This window comes from Cibotium barometz, chromosome 58, assembly GCF_041138505.1.
Source record: "Cibotium barometz isolate CiBa-2024 chromosome 58, ASM4113850v1, whole genome shotgun sequence".
Classification (NCBI taxonomy): domain Eukaryota; kingdom Viridiplantae; phylum Streptophyta; class Polypodiopsida; order Cyatheales; family Cibotiaceae; genus Cibotium; species Cibotium barometz.
The window spans coordinates 28338526-28366120 of record NC_141103.1 but is presented as its reverse complement, the minus strand read 5'-3'; the positions used below and the strand labels follow the sequence as shown (position 1 = coordinate 28366120).

Genomic DNA, 27595 nt, shown 5'->3' with positions numbered 1-27595 from the left:
AAGAAGAAGAAAAAGGGAAATTGTGTTGGTAATATGTAATCACATTGCTCCTTCATGACTTGGATTAACACACATATTTGCTTTTACCAAGGTCTTTCATGAATTAACTTGATAAAAGATGAGATGGTTTTTGGAGCAAGGAGTTTTAAACAACCTTAATAAGAAATGAAGCAAGTATATGATTTTCTTTGTTTTCTATTGCACTTTGACTTGTTTTCTATTGCACTTTGCCTCACACTTGAGAAAGTTGACCTTTGTTAAATAATCATTTTTTCTTTGTTAAATAATGCAATAACAAAATGAGTTAGCCTTTATTACCAATTTTGTTGGACATGCTAGGGGCACCAAAGGTATTTGCACCTTGTCTTGCTTATGGTAATAGCCAAGTTGGCTGAAGAATGCTATGCGCCTCTAGTGTACCTCATGTAAGGCCTCAACGCTTCCACTTAGAAGGATTTGAGACTCCCTGGTAGAAGGATTTTTGTCTTTGTGATGTGATAAGGCCTCGCGGCGACGAGAGAGGATTTGGAACTCTTGTTAAGAAGGATTTAAAACTTTGGGGCACTCAGGGAGGACCGGCTCTATGGATGATGTTTTGGAACACTTGTTAAGAAGGATTTCAGACTTTGGGCACTCAGGGAGGACCTGGCTCTGGCTCCATGGATGATGTGGGCGTGCGAGGTGAGTACGAGGGACAATAGGCACTTAGCAATGTTTGAAGTTTGAAAAGGAAAGTGGCAAATATCAATACATATTATTATGATATATTATTAATATCTAACTTGGCCTGGTCTGCTAAAATAGTGAGATCTGGAACTTGGAAGGCATTGCGCAATAAACAACAACGATTTTAGTCGGATGATGATGTCGGGGTGACGGTTTAACAATCTAAAAACACACACATATATATAGTACCGACATACCACCATTGTGCCAAGTAGCCTCTGTCTCTAGCCTTATGCTTGGAGCAATGCGCCCAATTTCGGATGTTGCAGCTCCATAGCTGGATCGCCCACTATCTATTGATTTTGGGTTATTTTAGACATGATTCTTTTCTGGGTGAGCAAAATTCAAGCAAATTGTGAAGTGGGTTCTTGCATAATCTAGATAATAGTTAGCTTTCTCTTGTGCTAGCTACAGTTTTTTTGCTCATTGCTTTGAGGAGCCCCTAGCTTTGATTTTTTGCTTTTGTGTTTAGCTTTCTGATGGTTAAATGTACGTGTTTGATTGAATTTTGTTTCATAAAACTCATCAGGCCTTTCTTGTTGTTGGGTCTCAGCATTACTTGGGCTTTTTGCAGGAATGGTGGTCGGAAAGCATGTATAGTGGAAGAGTGAGGGCAAGACCCACATGCCCATCAATGCCCATCTGCCCTCTCTAGCTCAACCTGCACTGTGCAGGTATGTACATCCGTCTGTTTGGTTTTTTTCCTGCTGCTGAGGGTTCTCCAGTTCCTGTCAGGATTTTTTTCTATCCCAATTAGGGCTCTATCTTGCGTACTAGGGTTTCATCTGTCTCAATCAGGTTTCCTCTTGCCTGCCGCTGTTTTTCCCTAGGGTTTTTCTGGCTGCCTTTGCCACAATTAGGGTTTTGGCTGCCCCGATTAGTGTTTTGTTTCACTGCATGAGGGTTTTTTCATGCCTTTACTCCAATTAAGGTTTCTGTGGCCTGCCACTGCTTCTACAGTTTTTTTTTTCTTGTGCTTCGTTTTCTTTAATTAGCGTTAAAAAAAAGGCGTGTTAGGGTTTCCTATCTCCTACTGCTTTAGGGCTTCTTTTGCCTTCGACTACTACAAACCAGGTTTTTCTTTTTGCTGCTCAACTAGGTTTTGCTTTCTGGTAAATATAATTTCTGACTCACTAAAGGTTTTTTCTATGGGCGATTGAGCAGGTATTGTGTTAACCGAACTGTGAACTGGATTAGGATCCATGAATCAAGGGAGGAAAGGAAAAGGCAGCAAGGTGCCGGCAGAGGTGGTGCCAGACGAGCTCCGGTGCAAGCGATCAGACGGCAAGCAATGGCGGTGTAGCGCACGGGCTGCGGAGGGCAAGAGCATGTGCGAGAAGCACATCGTACAAGCCAAGAAAAGAGCAGCAGGTGCCACTGCGAAGCAACCCGCACCCAAGCTTCTGAAAACAGGTCCTGTAGAATTCCAGGCTAAAGGCAAGCTTTTTAAGAAGGACACAAGAGCAGTGCTCCCCAAAAAGCAGAAAAAAGAAGACTCTAGTGATACCGAAACTGACACCAAAACTGACACCGACGATGACACTGAAACAGAATCCGACTCTCCGTCATCCCCCAATGTGGCAAAGTCCTTGCCTCCGCCTGCGAAACGCTTCAAGGATGTTCTCAATGGCCGTGGCAGTGATCCCGGTCCTGGTCCTGGTCCCAAAATCGACAATGGAGCCCAGTCAAAGAAAGCCATGGCAGTGGAGTATGGGGAAAGTTCGGAAAGGAAGATACGAGATCGAGACCATGCAGATAGTTTTGAGATAAAAATTAGAGACAACACAGGTGGTTTTGAGAGGAAGATAAGAGAGAATACAGACGGTTTTGAGAGGAAGATAAGAGGGAACACATATGGTTTTGAGAGGAAGATTAGGGACAGCATGGATGGTTTTGAGAGGAAAATGAGAGACAAGACAGATGATTTTGAGAGGAAGGTCAGAGTTAAGGAGGATCTTGAAAGGAAGCAATTGGAAAGGAAGATGAAGGTAAATCCAGAGGATTCCGAGAGGAGAACAAGAGAGAAGGTGCAGGATTCGGAGAGGAAGATGAGGGTTAAGCCAGATGACTATGTGAGAAAGATTCGGGAAAAAGCAGAGGATTTGGGAAAGAAGATCCTGGATAAGCCGGAGGATCACGTAGAGAAAACAGCAGAGGATTTTGAAAGTAAGAGCAGGGTCAAAGCAGAGGATTTGGAAAGCAGGATCAAAGAGAAGGTGCAGGACTCTACTGTGAAGGCAAGGGAGCATGTGGTGGACTATCCAATCGGGACTGTCCGCGATTCGAATGCCAAGGTGAGATTAGCTACAATTGTTAGCAGTTGTGATTGTGGATACCAAAATTTTTGATTTTCAAGTTGACGTTCAATTGTCTGCCTTTGTCATTCTTGTTGCCTCTGGATGTAGTTTATGTACATAAATGTGAATGTGCTTGCAGGTGTTGATGGCTTGCGTAGGAATGTGCTTGTGAGTGCTGATGGCATGTGTGCAGGAATGTGCTTGTGAGCGCTGATGGCATGGGTTGGGATGCACCTGTGGGTGCTGATTGCATGTGTAGGGATGTGCCTTTGGCAGTAGGGACATGCTGCGTGTGCTGATGGCATGAGTCGGGACACACTGTGAAGTGTGCCGGCATGGGTAGGACACATTGGTGCAATGAGTAGGGATGTTTATGCTTGGAGACTAAAATATTAAGGTGGGTATTTTCTTACGTGCTTGTGGGTGCCGATGGCATGAGTAGGGATGTTCATGCATGGCGCTTTAAACATTAAGGTGGTCATTTTCTTTCATATATAAATGTGGACTAACATGTGGCTTTGCCATAGCTGAGCTGTGCTGGATGACATTGATGGTTTATAAGCTTTGATGTTGAATTTCATGCAAGATTTGATAAAAGTCTTTAGCTTGTAAAGCCATGTTATCCTTGCAGGACGTAGCCGTGCCTTCGGGTGAGAAAGGGTCCGAAAAGCGGAAAAGGAACAAGGACAGCAAAATGTGTCATCAATGTCAAAGGAATGACAAAGGAGCTGTAGTTTATTGCCATAAATGTAAGAGCAAGCGCTACTGCTTGCCGTGCATCGCCAGATGGTGAGCCTTGACTTATTAGTGGTGTAGCATGGTTTTGCAGGGTGTACTCTGTAATTTTTCTAAACTCTACTCTTCGGCTGTTCAGGTATCCTGAAATGAGTGAAGAGGATTTTGAGGAAGCATGCCCAGTTTGTCGGGAAAATTGCAACTGCAAAGCATGTCTTCGCATGAAGGGTGCAAAATCGTCTTCGGTGCAAGAGGTAATTGCCTGTTCACTTTCAAGGCTATTAGGCCAGTGGATTTTTTTTCGTTTAAACAGTGGCCCAAGGTGGACTGTCCGGGCATGATGTTTTGTTGTTTTCGTGGCATGATTTTGCAGCAAGAAAAAGCACAGGCGACAGATGCTCAGCGGATATCAGCTCTTCGCTACATGCTGTCTTTCATCTTGCCTCTTTTAAAGAACTTAGATAAACGGCAAAGCCAAGAAATCGAGTTGGAGGCTAAACTGAAAGGTTTGTAGGGATTACTCTATTCAAAAACCCATTTTTTGAGTCCATCTAAGCTGTTTTGCTTGTCTGCAGGAGTGTCTGAAATAGAGATCAAACGGTCAAGGCTTAAATCAGATGAGCGTCTATTCTGGTCAGTCGTTTTTTTCCATTTTAAGGAAATTGTGTTAACACACTTATCATTGTTTTTGGTTTACCTTTTAAAAGGTAGGTCTAAGCGATAAATCTTTTTAGGTTAGAGACTGCTTTTTTAAAGTCAATTTCTCTCTCTCTCTTTCTCTCTCTCTCTCTCTCTCTCACACACACACACACACACACACACACACACACATGCGTGCGTGCGCACACATACACATGCGTGCGTGCGCACACATACACATGCGCGCATGCAAAAAAAAAAATCCACACATACACAAGAATTTCAGTCCATCTTTCAGTTAGTATTTAAAATATAAATCTTTGAGTTAGTATTTAAAATATAAATCTTTCAGTTAGTATTTAAATAGTTTAGTTATAAAATTTTAAAACTAAACTATTTACAATATAAATTTTTATTTTAATAAAAATATTTCAGTCAGTTCAAATAAAATGATTCAAATTAACATCTTTCAGAGTTGAAGGCAGGCCTTCTGAGAATTCTTCTTATATTTTTGCCATGAGATGATTTTCGTATTTACTTGAGCTTCTTTTCTTTGCAGTGACAATTGCAATACCTCCATTGTGGATCTATACAGGAGCTGCCCTGATTGCAGTTATGATTTGTGCTTAGTATGCTGTCAGGAGCTTCGTGAAGGGAAACAGCCAGGTGGTGAACAGGCAGGCTCTGCTAAATACCATTCCCAAGAAAGGGCTAAAGATTTAGGTAAGCTGCCAAAGTCTGCTGATGTGGATGGACCTTATGAGTTGCCGGTATGGAAGGTTAATGGGGATGGTGGCAGTGTCCCTTGCCCGCCCAAAGAGCGGGGTGGCTGTGGCTTTCCACAGATTTCTTTGAGGCAAATTGGGAAGTGCGATTGGATTGCCAAGCTTGTTACAAGTGTGGAGACCGCAGTTGGTAATGAGGTGTTAACCCAATCCAACTCATTGGGGCCATGCCAATTGTGTTCAAATGAAAAGAATGCTAGCTCATCTCTTGATGGTGAATGCTTGCGCCAAGCTGCACAGAGGAGCGACACACTGGACAATTTGATTTACTGCCCCTCAGCCATAAACATGGGTGAAGACAGCCTTCAGCACTTTCAAAAGCACTGGCTTCAGGGTGAACCTGTAATTGTGAGAAATGTGTTGGACAAAACAAAGGGCCTTAGCTGGGAGCCTATGGTCATGTGGCGGGCTTTTCGAGAGACGACCAAGAACAAGTTTGTTGAAGAAACCAAGTCTGTAAAGGCTATTGATTGCCTTGATTGGTGTGAGGTGAGAAACACACCGCGCACACAAAAAAAAAACACACGTGCCCAACATCCTACATGCGCACGCATATTGCTAGCCTTGTTTGAAATAATTTTTTGTGTTGTTTTAAGTAATTAACTGTTTGTTGCATGCCTAGGTTGAGATCAACATCCACCAATTTTTCAAAGGATACCAAGACGGTCGCATGCACAAAGATGGCTGGCCTGAAATGCTCAAGCTAAAAGACTGGCCTCCTGCTAACTTTTTTCATGAAAGGCTGCCACGCCATGGTGCAGAATTCGTCAGTGCGCTGCCCTTCCATGACTATACACATCCGACTCGGGGGATGCTGAATCTTGCTACCAAGCTTCCCGAGAAGGTTGCTAAACCAGACCTGGGGCCCAAAACTTACATTGCTTATGGTGTTCAAGAGGAGCTTGGGCGAGGGGATTCTGTAACAAAACTGCACTGTGACATGTCTGATGCGGTAAATATCCTATCAATTAAAATCAGAGTTGTAAACACATAGGGTCATTACAGACAAATTTCCTGCCCATTGGATGGGGGAGATCCTGTGCCCATGAGGGAAGGGCGGGTGAGACAGTCAGGGTCTCTCTGTAAACCCCCTTATTCTTTACTTTGTAGACTTCTACAAGCAGACAGTCTGCAGATATCAGTGTTCATATCGTTGCATTGTTGGTCTTTGATATTCTTTTGCGGTTTGCTTGGTTTTGTAGGTCAATGTTCTCACTCATGTCACAGAAGTCCAATTATCAAAATGGCAACATGACAGAATCAGGAAATTCAATAAGAAAAATAAGTCCCAAAGTCTAGAGCAGTCGACTGTATTGCTTAGAGGTGGAGTTAGATCTGAAGAGGAGCAGCTGGCATCCCTAGTCAATGATGAATGTGAGCGCCCAAATACTGAACAAATTGCTTGTTTGTCTCCGCAGCCTAATGCTGGCTCACATGAGGTCTGTGTTTCTTTCCTTGCTTTCAGGCTATATGAGTTTTTAAATGATGGGGTTAAGGTATACATACTCTCAGCTTGACATCCCAAGCTAATCCATTTGCACCCATGGTGTGCAGGGAATTGTGAGTATAGCTGTTGACTATGCTTCACAGATGATGGAAGCTACTGACACCAAGTTGCCACAAGCTGGTGACGAAAATGCTGAAACTGCTTCAAGGATGGTCACGGAAGATATGCAGGCTGAGGTGGCTAAAGCTGGTGACAAAAATGCTGAAAACGCTTCAAGGATGGTCACAAAAGATTCGGACGCTTGGCCAATTCAGGTGTGTGAAGCCACTGACAAGAGTTCTGACAATGCTTCAACAATGATGATGGAAGGTGTAGCTGCTTCAGAACTGAAGGTGCTCAAAGCAGGTGATACCAATGCTTCCGAAGTGAAGGTGCCTGAATATGCTGGTGACAGTATGACCCAACTTAGGGGTTCTAGGGATGACGCCGTTGAAGGTGTTAGCAACGTTGGGTCTGATACAGTACTGCCTGATCAGGTGGAAAATGCAAATGTCTCAGAAGCGAAGGTGCCTGAAGTTGGCGGCAGCAAGATTCTGAGTAGTGTTCCTAATAATAGTGTTGTTAGCAATGCTGGAATTGATGTCAATCAAGGTGATGTTTCGGTTGTTGAAGAAGTGGGTAAACTTGGCAATGATGAAGCTGAGGGCCCTATTGCAGTTGATGTGAACATTCCAGGGGAACAACCAATTGATCAGGTCTGCCCTTCAGACACTCCGGCCCCTGCCCCATTGACCTCCTCCTGTGGCATCTTGGCTCACTCTGTGTGTGAAAAGAAAAGTGATCCTAATGACCATGTTGCTTCAAAGGAAGTCGATGTGAACGCTCGAAGGGAACAAAATGAAGATGCTCACTTTCTGTGTGAAAAGGAAATGTGTCGTGTTGAGTTTGAGAGCAAAAATGGCCATGTTTCTTCAAAGGAAACAAAGAGCGAAGAAGGAAACGGTCATGTTGCTTCAAAAGAAACTCAGCTTGAAGAAGGAAACAACCATGTTGCTTCGAAGGAAACCCAAAGCAAAGAAGGAGATGAGCATGTGGCTACAAAGATAGTCAAGGTGGACATTCCAAATGCTCACTATTTGCATGAAAAGGAACGCCATGCCGTTGAGAGTAAAGAAGGGAATGACCATGTTGCTTCAAAGGAAAATATTGTCCCAGAAGCCAACACATCGGAGGGTTCCTCTGTAGCTGAAGCCGACATCAGGGGCGGTAAGGATGTGCTTGGTGATAAAGAAAGGCATATGAGCAGCAAGGCAGAACATGTGCATCCGGCTGGCAAAAACGAGGCGAAAGAGGCTATGGTTGGCGAGAGTAGGACGGAAATGATGAGTGGTGGAGCGCTATGGGATATTTTCCGTCGTCAGGATGTGCCAAAGCTGCTAGCTTATCTGAAAAGTCATTGGAAGGAGTTCCGGCACATTAAAGAAAAGCTTCTCACCCATGTAAGTATATGTACAAGTGTTTCATATGACAAGAATCCAAGGCTTTCTGACCTTACACTTGGAAAGAGATGTTACAGGTTGTACACCCCATCCATGACCAGACCATTTTCCTCAATGAGGAGCACAAAAAGAAGTTAAAGGAAGAGTATGGTATGTGCACTGTGAGTATGGTATGTGCACTGTCAGCTTACATATTGCAAGTTGGGAAGCTTTGGCTTACATGCCTCTGTTTTGTTGTAGGTGTTGAACCTTGGACATTTGAGCAGTACGCCGGAGAGGCTGTGTTCATACCTGCTGGCTGTCCTCATCAAGTGAGAAATATGAAGGTAAGTGTTTTAGTTGGGAATTTTCTTTCCAATGAGACAGGCTCTTCAAAAGTTGAAAGGGTTGCATAGCAATAATCTGTGAATGCTTACAAGCTCTTCTAAATGGATCATCCTGCATTAAAACCGTCAGTTATTAGATTGGGGAGCTTGCAAGCTCTCCTCTCGAGCTTGTCCACTATCCAAGTGTAGCAAGGGCATGACCAAGGCCTGAGTCGCCTCTTTGACCATTAATGAGCAATTCATCAGTTCTATAGACATGCGCTTTAGTGTGAATAAGCCCACCGTTTGCAGGGCATCCAGATGTGTGGGAATTAGTTGAGATAATAATTAATGATTGCACTCCTGCATACCCTCAATAGCCTTAGTATATCTGGCTCTCCATATTTGCCATGCTGTAAGCTAGCAATGGTTTTCCAACCTGAGGTGGTGAAGGAATGGCGTTGAATGTGAGGAGAGTGATACATGTTAGGAGAGGACGAGAAGAACAGATTCCCAATTCCGTGTATTGATGACATTTTGGATAAGCTTGATGGTTCGACTTGTTTCAGCTGTCTTGATTTGAAGAGTGGTTATCACCAAATACGAGTGGTGCCCCAAGATATCCATAAAACTGCATTCATGACAACCTTTGGATTATATGAATTTTTGGTGATGCCCTTTGGTCTCACCAATGCTCTTGCCACATTTAATCGTATGATGGATAGGATATTCCGACCCCATTGCAAATTCACAGGAGTATTCTTTGATGATATCTTTGTTTTCTCCAAGAATGAACAGGAACATAGAACTCATTTGGTCACAGTGTTCGAAGAGTTGCGGAAGCATAAACTTTTCATTAATGCCAAGAAAAGTGAGTTCTTCCTTTCAGAGATACATTATCTGGGTCACATTGTATCCAAGGATGGAGTAACAATGGATCCTGCAAAGATAGAAACCATTCGGAATTGGCCAGAATTGCAAAACGTACATCAAGTACGTAGTTTTTTTGGGATTATGTTCATATTATAGGCCTTTCATAAGGCATTTTGCTATGATAGCCACCCCTCTACATGATCTCACAAAGAAGAAAACCGACTTCAAAAGAACAGGATGCTTTCTTGCAACTCAAGCATGCTATCATATGTGGACCCGTATTGATTGTTCTTGACTTGCAAAGATCATTCGTAGTAGAATGTGATGCCTGTGGCGATTGTATAGGGGCCCTTCTAAATCAAGAAGGGCATGCAGTTGCATACGAGAGCCGTCGTTTGCATGATGCTGAGCTTCATATGGATATCTATGAGAAAGAGCTCTTGGCTGTAATTCATGCCTTAAAGATATGGAAACATTATCTTCTTGGGGCTGAATTTGTAGTTAAGACAGACCATCAAAGCTTGAGATACTTTCTATCTCAAACAAAGCTTTCGGAGAAGCAGATGAGAATGGCAAACTTTCTTTCCATGTTTCATTTTCAGATTGTGCATACTCCGGGAAAGAAAAATGTGGTGGCAGATGCATTATCCAGGAGGCCTTATGTGGCTGTAGTCTCAGTGGCCTCTCATGGGGACTTATCTGCTATGCGAGATTTGTATCATTTGGATGCTGATTTTTGCCATATATGGACTGATTTGATGGCTGGTCATTCACATGCCTCTTATATTATCAATGAGGGTTATCTTATGAAGGATAACTGCCTATGTGTCGTGAAGGATTTGCGTCCAAAGGTTATGGAGGAATATCACGCTCCACCTTATGCTGGTCATAGAGGTATCATGCCCACTACACGCATGATTGAGAGAGATTTCTTTTGGCCAAGCATGCGTAAAGACATTGAGGCTTATGTACGTGCATGTATTACTTGCCAAAAGGTGAAATTTGACAGGCAAAAACCTCCAGGTTTGCTTCAGCCATTGTCTATTCCCTCGCAACCTTGGGAAAGTATTACTATGGATTTTATTATGGACTTGCCTAGATCCCAGCATGGGAATGATGCTATTTGGACCATTGTGGACAGGTTTAGCAAGCAAGCTTATTTCTTGCCCGTCAAGAAAACCATTAAAGTTGATCATATGGTAAAGCTTTTTCTTGCTAATATCTTCAAGCATCATGGTATGCCTAAATCCATTGTTGGGGATAGAGATCCCAAGACTACGAGCCTCTTTTGGAGGGCTTTATTTGATAACATGGGTACTAAACTTGAGTTTTCATCAGCTTATCATCCCCAAACGGATGGCCAAAGTGAAGCTGCAAATTCAGCTGTGTTGGATTTGTTGAAGTGTTATGTGGCAGATCAAAAGACTGCATGGGAGAAGTATCTTCCACTTGTTGAGTTTGCCTACAACAATACGATCCATGCCTCCACGGGAAAGGCTCCGTTCGAGATTATTTATGGCAGAGTGAAACCGATCCCGTCAAGTGGGAAAGACTCCGTTGGACACCCACACGCTTAATAGCACAACTTTAAAACCACAAATTTGAAATGGACAACTTAATACAACTTGAAATTTAAATGAAATGAAATGGAAAGATGGACACCAGCACTGGGGCCGGAACGGGCCGACCCCCCCCTCAATATATGATATATTTATTGGGAGTATTTAATGAATACAATGCTCCATGGGTTCCAAGAACCAGATGATGTCCATGTATATATGAAAACAGTACCAAACAAATAGGCTCGAGGTCGAATTTCGATGTAGAAGCTTGAAGCAGAACGACCACTAGTGTGGTCCAATCTCTACGGTCCTGTGCTTTCACTGGACTCCGCGGAGAGCGCCTCACTGGTGTTCCGAGACCACGCACAAACAGGCGCTCTCGTACTAGCGCCTGGCTCTCCCGATCTCAGCAACTTTGGATTGAGGTTCTCCAATAAAGCTTGGACAACCCGGCACCGACGAACGGGTGTTGGCCGTATAGGGAGTCGGGAATCCCTTACCAGATTTAAACACAAAATACTTTACTTAAATCTGAAATTCTCTTACTTGTGGATAGCTGATAGAGAACCAATACCCGTGGTATGATGAAGCCACCCAGGAGATGCAAAGTCCCCTTGTAGAACGCCAGTGGAAAAGATGTAGCCACCCTTGTTGAAGAAACAGTTGCCTCGTGGTGAACCACCAAGACAAGTACCACCACAAAGGGCACAGCCGCCTGCTGTGAGAGAAGAAGCATCCACTTGCAAGGGAGGAGATGCCTGGCTGCAGTGTGGAGGAGCTCAAGCAGAGTCGCCTGAGGGCAGTGTTCTACTGGCTGGAACACAAGCGCACAGCCACAGCCGCCTGTAGGGGCATGCGTAGCTTGGAGAGGTGCAGCCGGTAGAGGATGGGCAGCCTGCAGGTACTGTCGCCTGGGGGAGTAGCCGCCTGTAGGAAGGGAGATGAAAGGGTAGTTTGCTGGTGAAAACGTGCAGCCTGCAGGTAACACCAGCGCAGAGGAGGGGACAACGCAGCTTGCTGGTATTCAGTCGCCTGTGGAAGCAGCCGCAGCAGTTCAGAGTCGCCTGGAAGGGAGTATGCCTGGCTGCTGTACACAGGCGCAGCCCACCTGTAGGAGGGTAGAAGCAGCCGCCTGTAGGAAATAGAAACAGCCGCCTGTAGGGAGGTGAAAGCAGCCGTACAGTAGCATGCGCAGCCTGTATGGAAGAGGCAGCATGCGAGGTGATGGTCGCCGGTTCCCCCACGCAAAAAGGTTGATCGCCGGGTGATGAACAAACGCCAGATAGAAGCGATTGGTGTCCACGCTTGAAGGAGGGAGCTTTTTTTAATAAAATTAAAGTGGAGTCTTCTCTAGTGAATTCCACGCATGCATGTGGGGGGACTAGTGTGGGTAGGTGACCATGCCCACCCCCACACTCACTTAAAAGTGGGACTCCCCACCTTGGCCCCTAAGTGGGTGCCCAAAGTGGTGCCCACATTTAAGTGAATGTGAACATTAAACCTTATAAAATAAAAGGTTAGAATATGAAACATTAAAACAACATGTGCAATATACTTACCACCTGTTCACATGCACTAAAACTCGTCAGAATACAGAGCAGACTTCACGACTCACTGGCAGGCGTCCCTGCTCAGTAAGTAACACGCCAAGCAGGCAAACACACAAATACATGTCATGCGAAAACAGTTTCAAACATGCAAAACATGTGTGCATGTGCAAATAGTAACATGGACATATCTCCCGTTCATGGAACAAGTACAAAATATCTGTCGGCACAAAACTGGCACGACATAAAAACATAAAAACCTGGTTTTCCTATGGAGTAACAGTCCCATAGGTAAGACACAGTTCCAGGCACGAGTCTCCCTATGGTGTGACAGTCCCATAGGCAAAACACGGCACGAATACTGGCTGTTCCATGGCGTGACAATCCCATGGATCGAACACAGTCCAGGTCATACACGGGTGGCACCAGTCTGGCTCCCGTCCATACGACACCATCCTGCTAACACACGGGTGGCACCAGTCTGGCTCCCGTCCATGTCAGCAAAATACTGGTCTCTTCACACGAGACACCGGCCTGGCCTCAAGTGAACGAGACACAAAAAACTGGAGATGGACCAAATGGTCGGCCAATTGGTGACATCCCCCCGGGCTTCTAAAGAGTTGACCTCAACTGAAAAGCCTCAAGATATGCCTGCAACAATTGTGGATAATCTGCAAAATAATCCTCATTTAGCCACTTGGCATCAATAGGCAAATAATTCTTAAACTTCACAAGGTATCTCCTGGAAAGGTTTCCTGCAGGTAGCTTTCTCTCCTTGTGAAAAACAATCTGTTCTGGTTGGAGGATCTCCTCAAGCTCTTCAATCTCTGGCGGATCTTCTGTGACAGGCTCATCAGGATCTGGCTCCACATATTTCCGAAATAGACTCACATGAAAAGCATTGTGAATCTTCCAATGACTAGGTAGAGCAAGCCTGTAGGACACTTCATTGATCTTCTGAATCACCTTGAAGGGTCCATAATAGCGAGGAGAAAGCTTATGATATGATCCTTCTCGTCCTGGCCTCTTCCGAAGCCTAGCCTTCTCAAATTTCAGCAATACCCAATCACCTTCTTTGACTTCCATGTCTCTTCTATGCTTGTCAGCAGCCATTTTATGCTTATCCTGAGATCTTGCAATGGCTGTCCGCACCTGACCAAAGGCAACATCCAAGTCACGAACATATTCAGCAGCTGCAAAAATCTCATCCTTTGTACGAAGGATGGGTGGCAAGACCACTCTGCCATAAATAATCTCAAACGGAGCCTTTCCTGTGGAAGCATGGATCGTATTGTTGTAGGCAAACTCAACAAGTGGAAGAAACTTCTCCCATGCAGTCTTTTGATCTGCCACATAACATTTCAATAAATCCAACACGGCTGAATTTGCAGCTTCACTTTGGCCATCCGTTTGGGGATGATAAGCTGATGAAAACTCAAGTTTAGTTCCCATATTATCAAACAAAGCCCTCCAAAATAGGCTTGTAGTCCTGGGATCTCTATCCCCAACAATGGATTTAGGCATACCATGATGCTTAAAAATATTAGCAAGAAAAAGCTTTACCATATGATCAGCTTTAATGGTTTTCTTGACGGGCAAGAAATGAGCTTGCTTGCTAAATCTGTCCACAATAGTCCAAATAGCATCATTCCCATGCTGGGATCTAGGCAAATCCATAATAAAATCCATCGTGATACTTTCCCAAGGTTGCGAGGGAATAGGCAATGGCTGAAGCAAACCTGGAGGCTTTTGCCTGTCAAATTTCACCTTTTGGCAAGTAATACATGCACGCACATAAGCCTCAGCATCATGCAAACGACGGCTCTCGTATGCAACTGCATGCCCTTCTTGATTTAGGACAGCTCCTATGCAATCACCACAAGCATCACATTCAACCACGAATGACTTGTGCAAGTCGGGAACAATCAATACTGGACCACATATGATCGCATGCTTGAGCTGCAAGAAAGCATCCTGTTCCTTTGAAGTCCATTTGAAAGCAGTTTTCTTCTTCGTGAGATCATGTAGAGGAGTGGCAATCATAGCAAAATGCCTTATGAAACGCCTATAGTACGAACATAATCCCAGAAAACTACGTACTTGATGTACGTTTTGCAATTCGGGCCAATTCCGAATAGTCTCTTTCTTTGCAGGATCCATTGTAACTCCATCCTTGGATACAATATGTCCCAGATAATGAATCTCTGAAAGTAAAAACTCACTTTTCTTGGCATTGACAAAAAGTTTATGCTTCCGCAACTCTTCGAACACTGTGACCAAATGAGTTCTGTGTTCCTGCTCATTCTTGGAGAAAACCAAGATATCATCAAAGAAGACTCCTGTAAACTTGCGATGGGGTCGGAATATCCTATCCATCATACGATTAAAAGTAGCAGGAGCATTGGTGAGACCAAAAGGCATTACCAAGAATTCATATAATCCGAAGGCTGTCCTGAATGCAGTCTTATGGACATCTTGTGGCACCACGCAAATCTGGTGATAACCACTTTTCAAATCAAGTCTGCTAAAGCAAGCCGAGCCATCAAGCTTATCCAAGATATCATCAATACGTGGAATTGGGAATCTGTTCTTGATGGTAAGCTTGTTCAAAGCTCTATAGTCCACACACATACGGAAGGATCCGTCCTTCTTTTGAACAAGAAGCACAGGAGAGCAGTAAGGTGAGGAACTGGGCTGAACCAAACCTTTCTCTAAAAGCTCGTTTACCTGCTTCATGATTTCTTCTTGTTGTGCAGCACTCACTCGGTATGCGGGTTTGTTAGGTGGAGAACTACCTGGCACAAGATCTATGCGGTGATCTTCGGGCCTTTGGGGAGGTAATTCACCTGGCAACGAGTCAGCAAAACAGTCGTTGAATGCATTAAGAAAATTCAGCTTATCATTAGACATAGCATCCACATTTTGATGATTTGGCACAAGACTATCACGCACAAAAACCAAGTACGCAGAAAGACTCTTTTTCATTGCTTTATTAATTTGGATGTGTGATACAAGTGGGATGGAATCCCCTTCTTTGCCAGCATCAATAAGATGCATGCGGCCTTTATGCATAAAAGAAATCATATTGGACTTGTAGTCTTTGCGGGGCTCAAGCCTATGGTGCCATGGCTTGCCCAACAATACATCACATCCATTCAGTGGAGCAACTAAGAAATGCTCATTGTCAAGGTAGCCCTGGATATGGATGCGCAACTTCCCTATCAAAGGGGTAACCTGCACCTCTTTACCAATAAATGCAGCTTCGGCTTCAATCTGAGGTCCCATGTTTTCAACCTCAATACCCAATGCAGCTGCCATTTGCATAGAGATGAAATTGTCAGTTGCACAGTCATCAAACATGAAGAGTGCGGGCTGATCCTTGATTTGCCCCCAAGCCTTGCAAACCATACGCTCTTTTGCATCATGACCTGTATTTCCTTGCACATCAGGAACTGCATGTACATTAGCTTTGGTGTGCTTGTCCTCGTGCTTTGATTTGCGATCTGGGCATTGTCGGAACATGTGGTCTTTGCTACCACAAGAAAAGCATTTTCCATCCTTGGCATATTGCTCTCTTTGCTCCGGGGTTAAGCCGAATTTGTTCTTCCTTGGGCCTTGTTCTTTAGATGTGTTATTTTCAGCTTTACCACCCTTGTAGGACTCCCGGAAGTTCTTTTTAGGTGGCTGTCCACCCTTTTGCTGATTTGGGACAGCCTTGTCTTTTCCCTTGGAACCTCCTTGATCCTGCTTAATCTTGAGCACCAATTGCTCCGTAGCAAGAGCAGAAGCTGTGAGTTGTTGCAACGTATGTTTCGGGTGCAATTCAATGCCCGATCGATATGCTGGTTGAAGTCCAGAAAACTTCCTCTTTCTTTCATCCTCAGTGATTTGCATGAAGGGAGTCACTTCCAGCAACACTTTCTAGAATTTGTTAACATACTGTTGCACGCTTTCATTGTCTCTTTGTTCCAGCCTATCCCACTTTTGAGTGAGAGTTTGCTCTGCATTTGGTGGCAAGAACTGAGCATAAAATCTATCCTTGAATTCCTTCCAAGTAGAGATGGGATCCTTGGTGATCTTTTCAGTGATCCACCAATGAGCAGCAGTCCCTTTCAAAAACATGCTAGCATGGCGCACCTTTGACTTTTCTGTGAAATCCTCATCGCTAAAAGCAATGTCGAACTGTGCCACAAATGCTAACACCTTAGAGGCATCATGTTCACCATGGAAAGCATCAAATTTAACAGATTTGTCACCTGCTTTGAATTCCTTGAGCTTCTTGGCATGAGGCTCATGGTCTTCTCTTTTTCTTTTCCCCTTATCCAACGGGGCAGCCCTATCTGCATGGGCTCCATGGGCCGTCATAGAAGTTTCATGGGGCACGGTGGCATGTGCTCCACGAACTAGAAACTCATATGCATGTGACTTACCTGCATATGGCATTGTCTCTCCATGAGACAACTCAGAAGGCAAAATTTTTCTGGAAGCAGACCTGTCACTATGAGATACATGTCTCGCATGCATGCGACTTTCATGCTCTCCATGAGCACTGGCATACATATATCTGTCAGGCTTTGTGCCTTGTGGAGAAGATGCATGTCGAGAGGTGAGTGTCACCTCTTCCTTTTGCATAAAAGATTTCAGCCTTTGAGATGCGGGATCTCCATGCTTCAAACGAGGTGGATTTCTGAATTTCAGCTCTCCGTCATCCCCCTCTTTGATATCACCTTTGCGGAGGAGGTAGGCAAGTGCCAACTCCCTTGGTTTCTTGCCCACTTCACGAGCCATTGATTCAAAAGTTACATCCACCATTGCATCAGCCTTCCTGGCTTCAATAGCACTTTGCAGGTGGGGATCTTCATGCAAAAACTTTAACTCTTGCTCTTGAGCCTGCAAAAGTTTTCTCATATGTTCCATTTCAGCCCTCATAGCATCAGGCTCTTGTTCAAGCATAACTGTCTTTCCTGGAGACAGTTGACCCTTGGATTCACTATCCATAACCCTTTCAAGGGGCTTGTGTCTTCCTCGTAGGGCATCAGACCCACGAGAGGCACTAGATGGACCCCTCGAATTTGGTACTTCCAAAGGGTTACCTTGGCTGTCCATTGTGTTCAAAGTTTGCTAAAAGCGGGATGTCCAGTACACAGGTTCATTTCCCCACTAGGAAGAGGGGAACAACCGTGCTCTGATACCAATGAAACCGATCCCGTCAAGTGGGAAAGACTCCGTTGGACACCCACACGCTTAATAGCACAACTTTAAAACCACAAATTTGAAATGGACAACTTAATACAACTTGAAATTTAAATGAAATGAAATGGAAAGATGGACACCAGCACTGGGGCCGGAACGGGCCGACCCCCCCCTCAATATATGATATATTTATTGGGAGTATTTAATGAATACAATGCTCCATGGGTTCCAAGAACCAGATGATGTCCATGTACATATGAAAACAGTACCAAACAAATAGGCTCGAAGTCGAATTTCGATGTAGAAGCTTGAAGCAGAACGACCACTAGTGTGGTCCAATCTCTACGGTCCTGTGCTTTCACTGGACTCCGCGGAGAGCGCCTCACTGGTGTTCCGAGACCACGCACAAACAGGCGCTCTCGTACTAGCGCCTGGCTCTCCCGATCTCAGCACCTTTGGACCGAGGTTCTCCAATAAAGCTTGGACAACCCGGCACCGAACGGGTGTTGGCCGTATAGGGAGTCGGGAATCCCTTACCAGATTTAAACACAAAATACTTTACTTAAATCTGAAATTCACTTACTTGTGGATAGCTGATAGAGAACCAATCCCCGTGGTATGATGAAGCCACCCAGGAGATGCAAAGTCCCCTTGTAGAATGCCAGTGGAAAAGATGTAGCCACCCTTGTTGAAGAAACAGTTGCCTCGTGGTGAACCACCAAGACAAGTACCACCACAAAGAGCACAGCCGCCTGCTGTGAGAGAAGAAGCATCCACTTGCAAGGGAGGAGATGCCTGGCTGCAGTGTGGAGGAGCTCAAGCAGAGTCGCCTGAGGGCAGTGTTCTACTGGTTGGAACACAAGCGCACAGCCACAACCGCCTGTAGGGGCATGCGTAGCTTGGAGAGGTGCAGCCGGTAGAGGATAGGCAGCCTGCAGGTACTGTCGCCTGGGGGAGTAGCCGCCTGTAGGAAGGGAGATGAAAGGGTAGTTTGCTGGTGAAAACGTGCAGCCTGCAGGTAACACCAGCGCAGAGGAGAGGACAACGCAGCTTGCTGGTATTCAGTCGCCTGTGGGAGCAGCCGCAGCAGTTCAGAGTCGCCTGGAAGGGAGTATGCCTGGCTGCTGTACACAGGCGCAGCCCACCTGTAGGAGGGTAGAAGCAGCCGCCTGTAGGAAATAGAAACAGCCGCCTGTAGGGAGGTGAAAGCAGCCGTACAGTAGCATGCGCAGCCTGTATGGAAGAGGCAGCATGCGAGGTGATGGTCGCCGGTTCCCCCACGCAAAAAGGTTGATCGCCGGGTGATGAACAAACGCCAGATAGAAGCGATTGGTGTCCACGCTTGAAGGAGGGAGCTTTTTTTAATAAAATTAAAGTGGAGTCTTCTCTAGTGAATTCCACGCATGCATGTGGGGGGACTAGTGTGGGTAGGTGACCATGCCCACCCCCACACTCACTTAAAAGTGGGACTCCCCACCTTGGCCCCTAAGTGGGTGCCCAAAGTGGTGCCCACATTTAAGTGAATGTGAACATTAAACCTTATAAAATAAAAGGTTAGAATATGAAACATTAAAACAACATGTGCAATATACTTACCACCTGTTCACATGCACTAAAACTCGTCAGAATACAGAGCAGACTTCACGACTCACTGGCAGGCGTCCCTGCTCAGTAAGTAACACGTCAAGCAGGCAAACACACAAATACATGTCATGCGAAAACAGTTTCAAACATGCAAAACATGTGTGCATGTGCAAATAGTAACATGGACATATCTCCCGTTCATGGAACAAGTACAAAATATCTGTCGGCACAAAACTGGCACGACATAAAAACATAAAAACCTGGTTTTCCTATGGAGTAACAGTCCCATAGGTAAGACACAGTTCCAGGCACGAGTCTCCCTATGGTGTGACAGTCCCATAGGCAAAACACGGCACGAATACTGGCTCTTCCATGGCGTGACAATCCCATGGATCGAACACAGTCCAGGTCATACACGGGCGGCACCAGTCTGGCTCCCGTCCATACGACACCATCCTGCTAACACACGGGTGGCACCAGTCTGGCTCCCGTCCATGTCAGCAAAATACTGGCCTCTTCACACGAGACACCGGCTTGGCCTCAAGTGAACGAGACGCAAAAAACTGGAGATGGACCAAATGGTCGGCCAATTGGTGACACAGAGTGGTATTGCCACCCATCCTTCGTACAAAGGATGAGATTTTTGCAGCTGATGAATATGTTCGTGACTTGGATGTAGCTTTTGCTCAGGTGCGGACAGTCATTGCAAGGTCACAAGATAAGCATAAAATGGCTGCTGACAAGCATAGAAGGGACATGCAAGTCAAAGAAGGTGATTGGGTTTTGCTGAAATTTGAGAAGGCTAGGCTTCGGAAGAGGCCAGGACGAGAAGGATCATATCCTAAGCTTTCTCCTCGCTATTATGGACCCTTCAAGGTGATTCAAAAGATCAATGAAGTGTCATACAGGCTTGCTTTATCTAGTCATTGGAAGATTCACAATGCATTTCATGTGAGTCTTTTTCGGAAATATGTGGGGCCAGATCCTGACGAGTCTGTCACACAGAAGATCCGCCAGAGATTGATGAGCTTGAGGAGATCCTCCAGCCAGAACAGATTGTCTTTCACAAGGAGCGAAAGTTACCTGCAAGAAAGCTTTCCAGGAGATACCTTGTGAAGCTAAAAAATTATTTGCCCATTGATGCAAAGTGGGTAAATGAGGATTATTTTATTGATTACCCACAGTTGTTCCAGGCATATCTTTAGGCTTTTCAGTTGAGGACAACTCTTTAGAAGCCCGGGGGGATGTCACCAATTGGCCGACCATTTGGTCCATCTCCAGTTTTGTGTCTTGTTCACTTGAGGCCAGGCCGGTGTCTCATGTGAAGAGGCCAGTATTTTTGCTTAACATGGACGGGAGCCAGACTGGTGCCATCCGTGTGTTAGCAGGATGGTGTCGTATGGACGGGAGCCAGACTGGTGCCACCCGTGTATGACCTGGATTGTGTTCTATCCATGGGATTGTCATGCCATGGAAGAGCCAGTATTTGTGTCGTGTCTTGCCTATGGGACTGTCACTCCATAGGGAGGCTCGTGCTTGGAACTGTGTTTTACCTATGGGACTGAGGATTTATGTTTTATGTCGTGTCATTTTTGTGCCCGACAGATTTTTTGTACTATTTCCTTGAACGGGAGATATGTCCATGATACTATTTGCACATGCACTCATGTTTTTGCATGTTTGAAACTGTTTTCGCATGACTTGTATTCTTGTGTTTGCCTGCTTGATGTGCCACTTACTGAGCGGGGACGCCTGCCAGTGAGTCGTGAAGTTTGCTATGTCTTCTGACGAGTTTTGTTGCATGTGAACAGGTGGTAAGTGTATTGCACTTGTTGGTTTAATAGCTTTATTTCTAACCTTTCATTTTATAAGGTTGTAAGTTCACATTTATTTCAAAGTGGGCACCCTTTATGGGCCAAGGTGGGGAGCCACACTTAACCCTTTGTGTGTGGGGGTGGGTGCATGGCCACCTACCCACACCACACTTTGAAGCTGGCTGCCCCCATGCAAGCTTGGGGAGCCGGCCAGCTGTGGTCGTGTAACTCCCCTCCAACATCTACAAAAAAAGTGACCACCCTTCTGCTCACCCTCAGGCGATTGTGCGCCTCCTCACTCTCCACGCCTCTTCCTCTTCAGGCTGCAGCACCTTCTCCTCTTCAGCTGACGGCTGTGCTCCTACAGCCAGGCGATTTCAGCATCACAGCAGGCGGCTGCTCCTTCTGCCCTGCAGGCGGCTGCGCCACCTCACAGGCGGCTGCAGCCAGGCGTTACCTCTCCAAAGGCCGCTGCTCCCTCTGCCCAGCAAGCGGCTGCGCCACAACGGGCGGCTACCTCTTCTCCTCTGCAGGCGGCCATAGCAGGCGACTTCTGCACCCCTCAGGCGGCTGCACGTGCTCTCCAGCAGGCCTCGCTTGCTCTTCAGCTGGCGGCTGCACCTTCTCCTCTCCAAAGGCAGTTGTTTCATCCTCTGCAGGCGGCTGCATCTCCTCCACAACAGGCGGCTGCACTCCCCTCTACAGGCGGCTGCGTGGGGTTGCACCTCCCTTCCATAGGCGGCTACAGGCGGCTCTGCACCTCCTAGGTGGCTACACCTTTTACATAGGCAGCTCCTCCTCCTTCTCAACAGGCTGCTGCGCCCTGGTGTCTCTCTCAAGTAGCTGCACACAAACACCTCGGGTATTTGTCTTCCATTTGCGAGCTACAAGTAAGTGAATTCAGATTTAAGTAAAGAACTTTGTTGTAAATATGATAAAGGATTCTCTCTACTGCTAACACCCATTCGGTGCCGGCGGTAGTCCAAGCTTTTGGAGAACCACGGTCCAAAGGTGCCGAGATCAGGAGAGCCAGGCGTTAGTACGGGAGCACTTGTTTGTGCGTGGTCCTGGAACACCAGTGGGGCGCTCTCCGTGGATTCCAGTGAAGGCATAGGACCGTAGAGATTTGACCACTCAAGTGGTCGCACTACTTCGAACATCTACTTCGAGTTTCTTGTGTGGTACTGTATTCATCTCAATTGTACATGGACATCATCTGGTTCCTTGAACCCATGGAGCATTGTATTTGTTAAATACTCCCAATAATATATATCATATATTGAGGGGTGGGGTCGGCCCGTTCCGGCCCCAGTGCTGGTGTCCATCTATCAACATTTCATTTCATTTCATTTTCAGTTGTTATTAAGTTGTCCATTTAAATTGTGATATTTAAGTTGTGCTATTACGCGTGTGGGTGTCCAACGGAGTCTATTCCCACTTGATGGGATCGGTTTTAGTTTATGCTTCCGCCTGTGCTCTCTCCTTCATGTCCGGCACTTGGCTCTTGTCCTAATAAGCTGCCATGACATTTGTACGAAGGATAATCCAAGTGGGTTGCAGTTAATACGTGGGACAACGCATGACCTGACACCACTATGACCTAGGCCTAGATGGTCATTGGTGACTTGTCCCTGGACAAGGGCTCACAACATCCTCAATGCTTAAAGTGACGGGGGTACTGATGCCATCATGGAACCCTAGTACAGCAGGTGCACATGACTTAGAAACCCCTCAAAACTTCAGGCTCTACCTCCTGCACGCAGCACAAGGTGCATGGCCTGTTTTCCTGTGCTTGCTTTCCCGTAGCTCTTGCAATAACCCAATGTGACGGCAGCTACTGTGAAGTGGAATAATTGTGTTTGCTTACAAGACTCCCAGTTCTTAGGATTGACGTGTTTAAATCTTGAAGACCAATCTGCGCGCGCACATACACATCAGTGTAGGTAACACGCGCGCGCGAGAGAGAGAGAGAGAGAGAGAGAGAGAGAGAGAGAGAGAGAGAGCAACTAAATTGTATTTATGGTTTTTTTGGGCTTGTTGGATGATTGTGGCTGCAGTCTTGCATAAAGGTTGCATTAGACTTTGTAGCGCCTGAGAACGTTCAAGAGTGTGTTCGTTTAACTGAGGAGTACAGAATGCTCCCTAAAGATCATCGTGCTAAAGAGGACAAGTTGGAGGTTCTCTCTCTCTCTCTCTCTCTCTCTCTCTCTCTCTCCTCTCTCACGCTCACACGTGTATATGGACGCACTTGTCCATGCAAAAAAGGAGTTTACATTAATTTGGGTATTCGTTTTAACCAAAATGTTTAGTAATCTATGTTACATTTCTCTTACTATGCACGACCAGGTTAAGAAAATGGCAATATATGCTGCTGATGCTGCAGTTAAACAGCTCAATCATCTCTTGGCGTTGCGGTAAAGATTATATATTGATGCAGATAGTGGTGAACCTTAAGCTGCCACATGGCTTTGTGAACTCATTTTTGACAAGATGGTTTATTTTGTGCCTTTTTGCAGTCAGAAACCGGTTGATGGTCCTACAGAACTCAAACAATAAGTGTGTGCATGAAAGATGGAAAGAAATAGAAAGCAAAAGTCTTTTAAATTCAAGGGCCTCAGCATACCATGAAGGCTGATGTTGTCTGAAAGCAATCTGGAAAAAGATTGTGCTATCCTTCCTTCTTCTGTATGCCATTGTTTTCATCATCTTATGTGTAGCCGCTTGAGCTCTTTTCGACTAGTAGTTGATTATGCTTATTATACACATCCTATATATAGAGTTTCAAAATTAGCTTGTTTTTGTTATGATGATTCAACAAAGCAAGCACATATTATTTTTTTCTCAAAGATAGGCTCTCAGATGGTGCTATGCAAGGTACACATTATTTTAGCCCTGCTAATATGGTAACCATCACCAAACATGAGAGAACTGCATCATCCATTTGTAAAGTCCTTTGTCATTACCATGGCTGTTGGCCTGGAAAGCAAACACACTATCATTACTCTGATACTTTATATCTAAATTGAAGCATGTTGATTGTACTGTTTGAAGCTTGATTTTTGGTGCACACGCGAATAAAGGTTATAGACATGCGTACAGTACTTGTAACTTGGAAGGATATAAGCAACAGCAATAACATCCATTACATGCTTGTCTTTATGATGAGAAAAGTGTTAGTGGGGCAGCTCTTTTGCACAAGCAGTACATCTAGTGGCTAGTTTGATGCCGAAAGGATCTTTGTAAAAGGCACTTTTTTATGAGAGGCGTTTTCGACATATCCAGACTTCTAGATTTTATGCCATTACAAAATGTGATCATACCATTTCATCCATAAATTCACTTGCTGAGATTAGAGGCTTTGAGTCTTCATCCAATCTTTTAACCACAATGCTAACGCTTTGGCTATGGTCTTGTAAGAAGACACATTTAAACGGCTAATGGGCCACCAATTGCCAATAGCTTGTTTATCCCTGCCTTTGTCCACAATTGGGTCACCCCCCAATTCTTGTGTTACACCGGTTTTTGTACATTCTTTAACCCTAGCCCAATAATCTTCTTCTATTACCTCCAATGCCCACAGATACCATTCGGTGGAAAAGCCATCTAGACAGGGATACTTTTCTGCCTTCACAGCCTTCCTTACCTCTTATCTTATTGAGAGTTTTGCTTATGGGCTGACCATCTTTGGGATGGTGTTCCTTGGCAGCTTACCTCCTATTGTTCATTGAAAGAGTGTCTTGTGTAACACTTTGGAGAGTGGCCTTTACTATAGTTGTGATGTATATAACCAGTTTAGCTTTCAAACTCTTACTGCTTACTATGATACTTTAAAATGATTATGCTAATTTGTATGTGTCCGAAGTAATTTTGACACTATGGTTATGCTTCAAATGTTTGCTTAAAGTTCTCTTGAATTATTGTTGAATTTTATAGTTAATTTGAATGGCATGCATCTTGTGCATTTTGTTCTGTAGATTATCTGGGGTTGTGTGCTTTAAAGTTGCATTTGGATGAAATTAGGCTTTGGGTGGTTTAGTAGATTTATGCATCGGAATTACATATATATTTTCTTCATAATATTAGTGCTTAACAAACAAAGTTGCAATTTTGTCTTTAGTGATAGTATTTTAATGCTAGGGATATTGTGAATTTATAATTAGAAAGCTCGGTTTGCTAGCAAATATTATCTTTTGAATCCATTAAAAGAATATAAAGTGAGGGCTAATGTTAAGTTACATTTCTAAAGCTAGGTTTTGCTAGAAAATATTATTTTGCTTGCCAATTTAAGTGAGATAAATCCTCATTGAGCCAACATTGAAAAAAGCTTGCAAAATAAATAAGCCCACAATTTGGCTCTATGGTATTTAAGTTTGTCTTTGAAAAATATTAAATATGTTAACCACTCTGCATGGTTTCACTTGCCTAACCTACCGTAAGGTGCTTTGCTATCCTACTCGCTCGAAAGGACACCTATTTTTAATGATTGTCTTAAAGGCTTGTAAGAACATACTTACTCATGTCCTCTATAGATTTAATTGTCATACAATTTGTACCAACTACAAATTTTAAGGAATTTTTTTGTCCTTTGTAATTATTGGGACATTAAAGTATAATTATTGTTCCAATAACCTTGTCATAAGCCTAGTTCATAAATTTTGTGTCCCAGGTAAGCCTATTTCATGTCCCATGTAGATCTATTTCATAAAAATAAAGTATGTGAGTCTAGTTCATACAAAAAAGGTGTGAGTCGAGATACGTGAACCTAGTGACGTGTGCTTTACAATAAAAAACAAAAAACTCAAAACTCAAAAAAAGGAAAAAATATATGAAAAAAACTTTTTTTTTTGGTAGTAGAGCGACGTGTCTGAAATCAATTTCAGACAAACGTGTGTTGCTATAAAAAACTTTTTGTTTGTAATAGAACAAAGGTGTTTGAAATCAATTTCAAACCTGCTTTAGGAAGCGTTAGAGACACCACACTTCCTCAAACACACCCAGCCTTTAGTCCCAACAAACAACAAACACTTAAGAAGGCAGAACTCTTTCGGATCTACCTCAAGCGAGGAGATTTGGGATAAGATGAGCTTACTAAACACACGTGAGCGGAGGGACAATGGAACACCTTGAAACAAGAGCCGTCATGGGTCCTCCGAGCTCCAAATTCACCAACTGGGTCTATAAACGACGCCAAGACTAAGGTAAGTTCTTGAACATATTTCGTACAATTTACTGGGGAATATCCTAGGGCTTAGCTCTGTTCTTTTGTCTATTCCAAGCTACCCAATATTTCTCGATGTTGATTAGGAGGTCACACTTCAAAAAACATACGATTTCGGAGCCTTGGTTGTCTTTTTGTTGTTGTGTTTGATTTTGATTTGAAGTTTATTCTACATTAGGGCTGTATGAGCTTTGAGCTCCATTAGGTTGAATTAGAGTGAGATTGTTAATTTGCTCATGCATTTCATATATTATCATCATTTGTTCATGCATTTCATATTTTTCATCATTTGTTCATGCACTGTTAGAATTGGTAGAATGCAAGCATGCTAAACCATTAAAAAAATAAAAAAAAAACAATTAATTAATTGTATCATAACCATTAGTTAAGATTAGAATCATTAATCACATCCCATCAAATCTAAAAATTCATAATAAAAAGCACTAAAATCTAGATCAAACGAGCTCTTGAATAGGGGACGTGAGCTCATAGTCCCGCGCAAAAAAGACATGAGTCCATAACCGAGAAATGTTTCTCAACCGGTACATAATCCAGTGTCCAATTATCAGAACCCAATATCGAGAGGTATGTACAAACCCCCACCTCGAGTATAACCGTTCCTAACCAGTTCCTCTTGGAACCACACCAATACAATAATACTGTTATACCCACCTCGAGTATAACCGTTCCTAACCAGTTCCTCTTGGAACCACACCAATACAATAATACTCGGTGACATTGCCATCGGACTCTGAGAGTCCAGAACAAGAGAGTTATCATTTGAGCAATATAATTCATATGGATATCGAAAGGATTCTCTAGCCCCATAGATGATATCTCTCTATTCAAAGCCATGGTGTAACAAAGAGCAATATCTAGAGTAACCTGCAGCCACCATAGACTATACCTCTTTGTTCAAAGCCATGGTGTAACAAAGAGCTAGAGACCTCAACAATATGAGACACATGCCACCGATGCAATGTTTCCATTGTAAGGGCCCGTATTGTGTTGTCGAGTATCCTCATAGAATCATCGCACTTAGTGTCCCAACTCCATCCCCGAATCCAATGTAAACCCCAATGCCAATCCATATGAAGGAACCTCTTACAAGTGTGGATTCGAACATGCCTTCAAGGATTGTCCCAAACAGAGTGACAATCACCCCAGTGGATTGTCCCAAACAGAGTGACAATCACCCCAGTGGCGTAGGAGCATGAGCCCTACTTTGACAAGCCTTAACTTGTTAAGTGTACAAGGTGGGCTTATTCATACAGTTCCGCTTAAATAACATTACAAGGCTCCAAACCAAGTCAAGGGTAGTTGCCAAATGAAACATCCAAGGCAATGAAGAAGCATAAAGCTCAAGCTTCA

The 27595-nt window shown here is 44.2% G+C and overlaps 1 protein-coding gene across 2 annotated transcripts; it reads left to right on the top strand.

Annotated features, from left to right (window-relative positions):
* The first annotated feature begins 823 nt into the window (after positions 1 to 823).
* On the top strand, positions 824 to 24047 carry LOC147606107 (uncharacterized). 2 transcript variants are annotated; one of them, XM_086792325.1, is made up of 16 exons: positions 824 to 1059; positions 1301 to 1400; positions 1891 to 3020; positions 3655 to 3812; positions 3898 to 4012; positions 4132 to 4264; positions 4334 to 4391; positions 4957 to 5671; positions 5805 to 6134; positions 6385 to 6621; positions 6737 to 8128; positions 8206 to 8278; positions 8369 to 8454; positions 23064 to 23183; positions 23353 to 23420; positions 23523 to 24047. In XM_086792325.1, exons 3-16 carry the CDS (start codon positions 1929 to 1931, stop codon positions 23560 to 23562), a joined length of 4617 nt encoding a protein of 1538 aa, XP_086648451.1. In that variant the 5' UTR covers positions 824 to 1059; positions 1301 to 1400; positions 1891 to 1928; the 3' UTR covers positions 23563 to 24047. The 2 variants fall into 2 exon arrangements, with proteins under 2 accessions (XP_086648451.1, XP_086648452.1); XM_086792326.1 differs by lacking the exon at positions 824 to 1059 and adding an exon at positions 1099 to 1215.
* The last annotated feature ends 3548 nt before the right edge of the window (positions 24048 to 27595 follow it).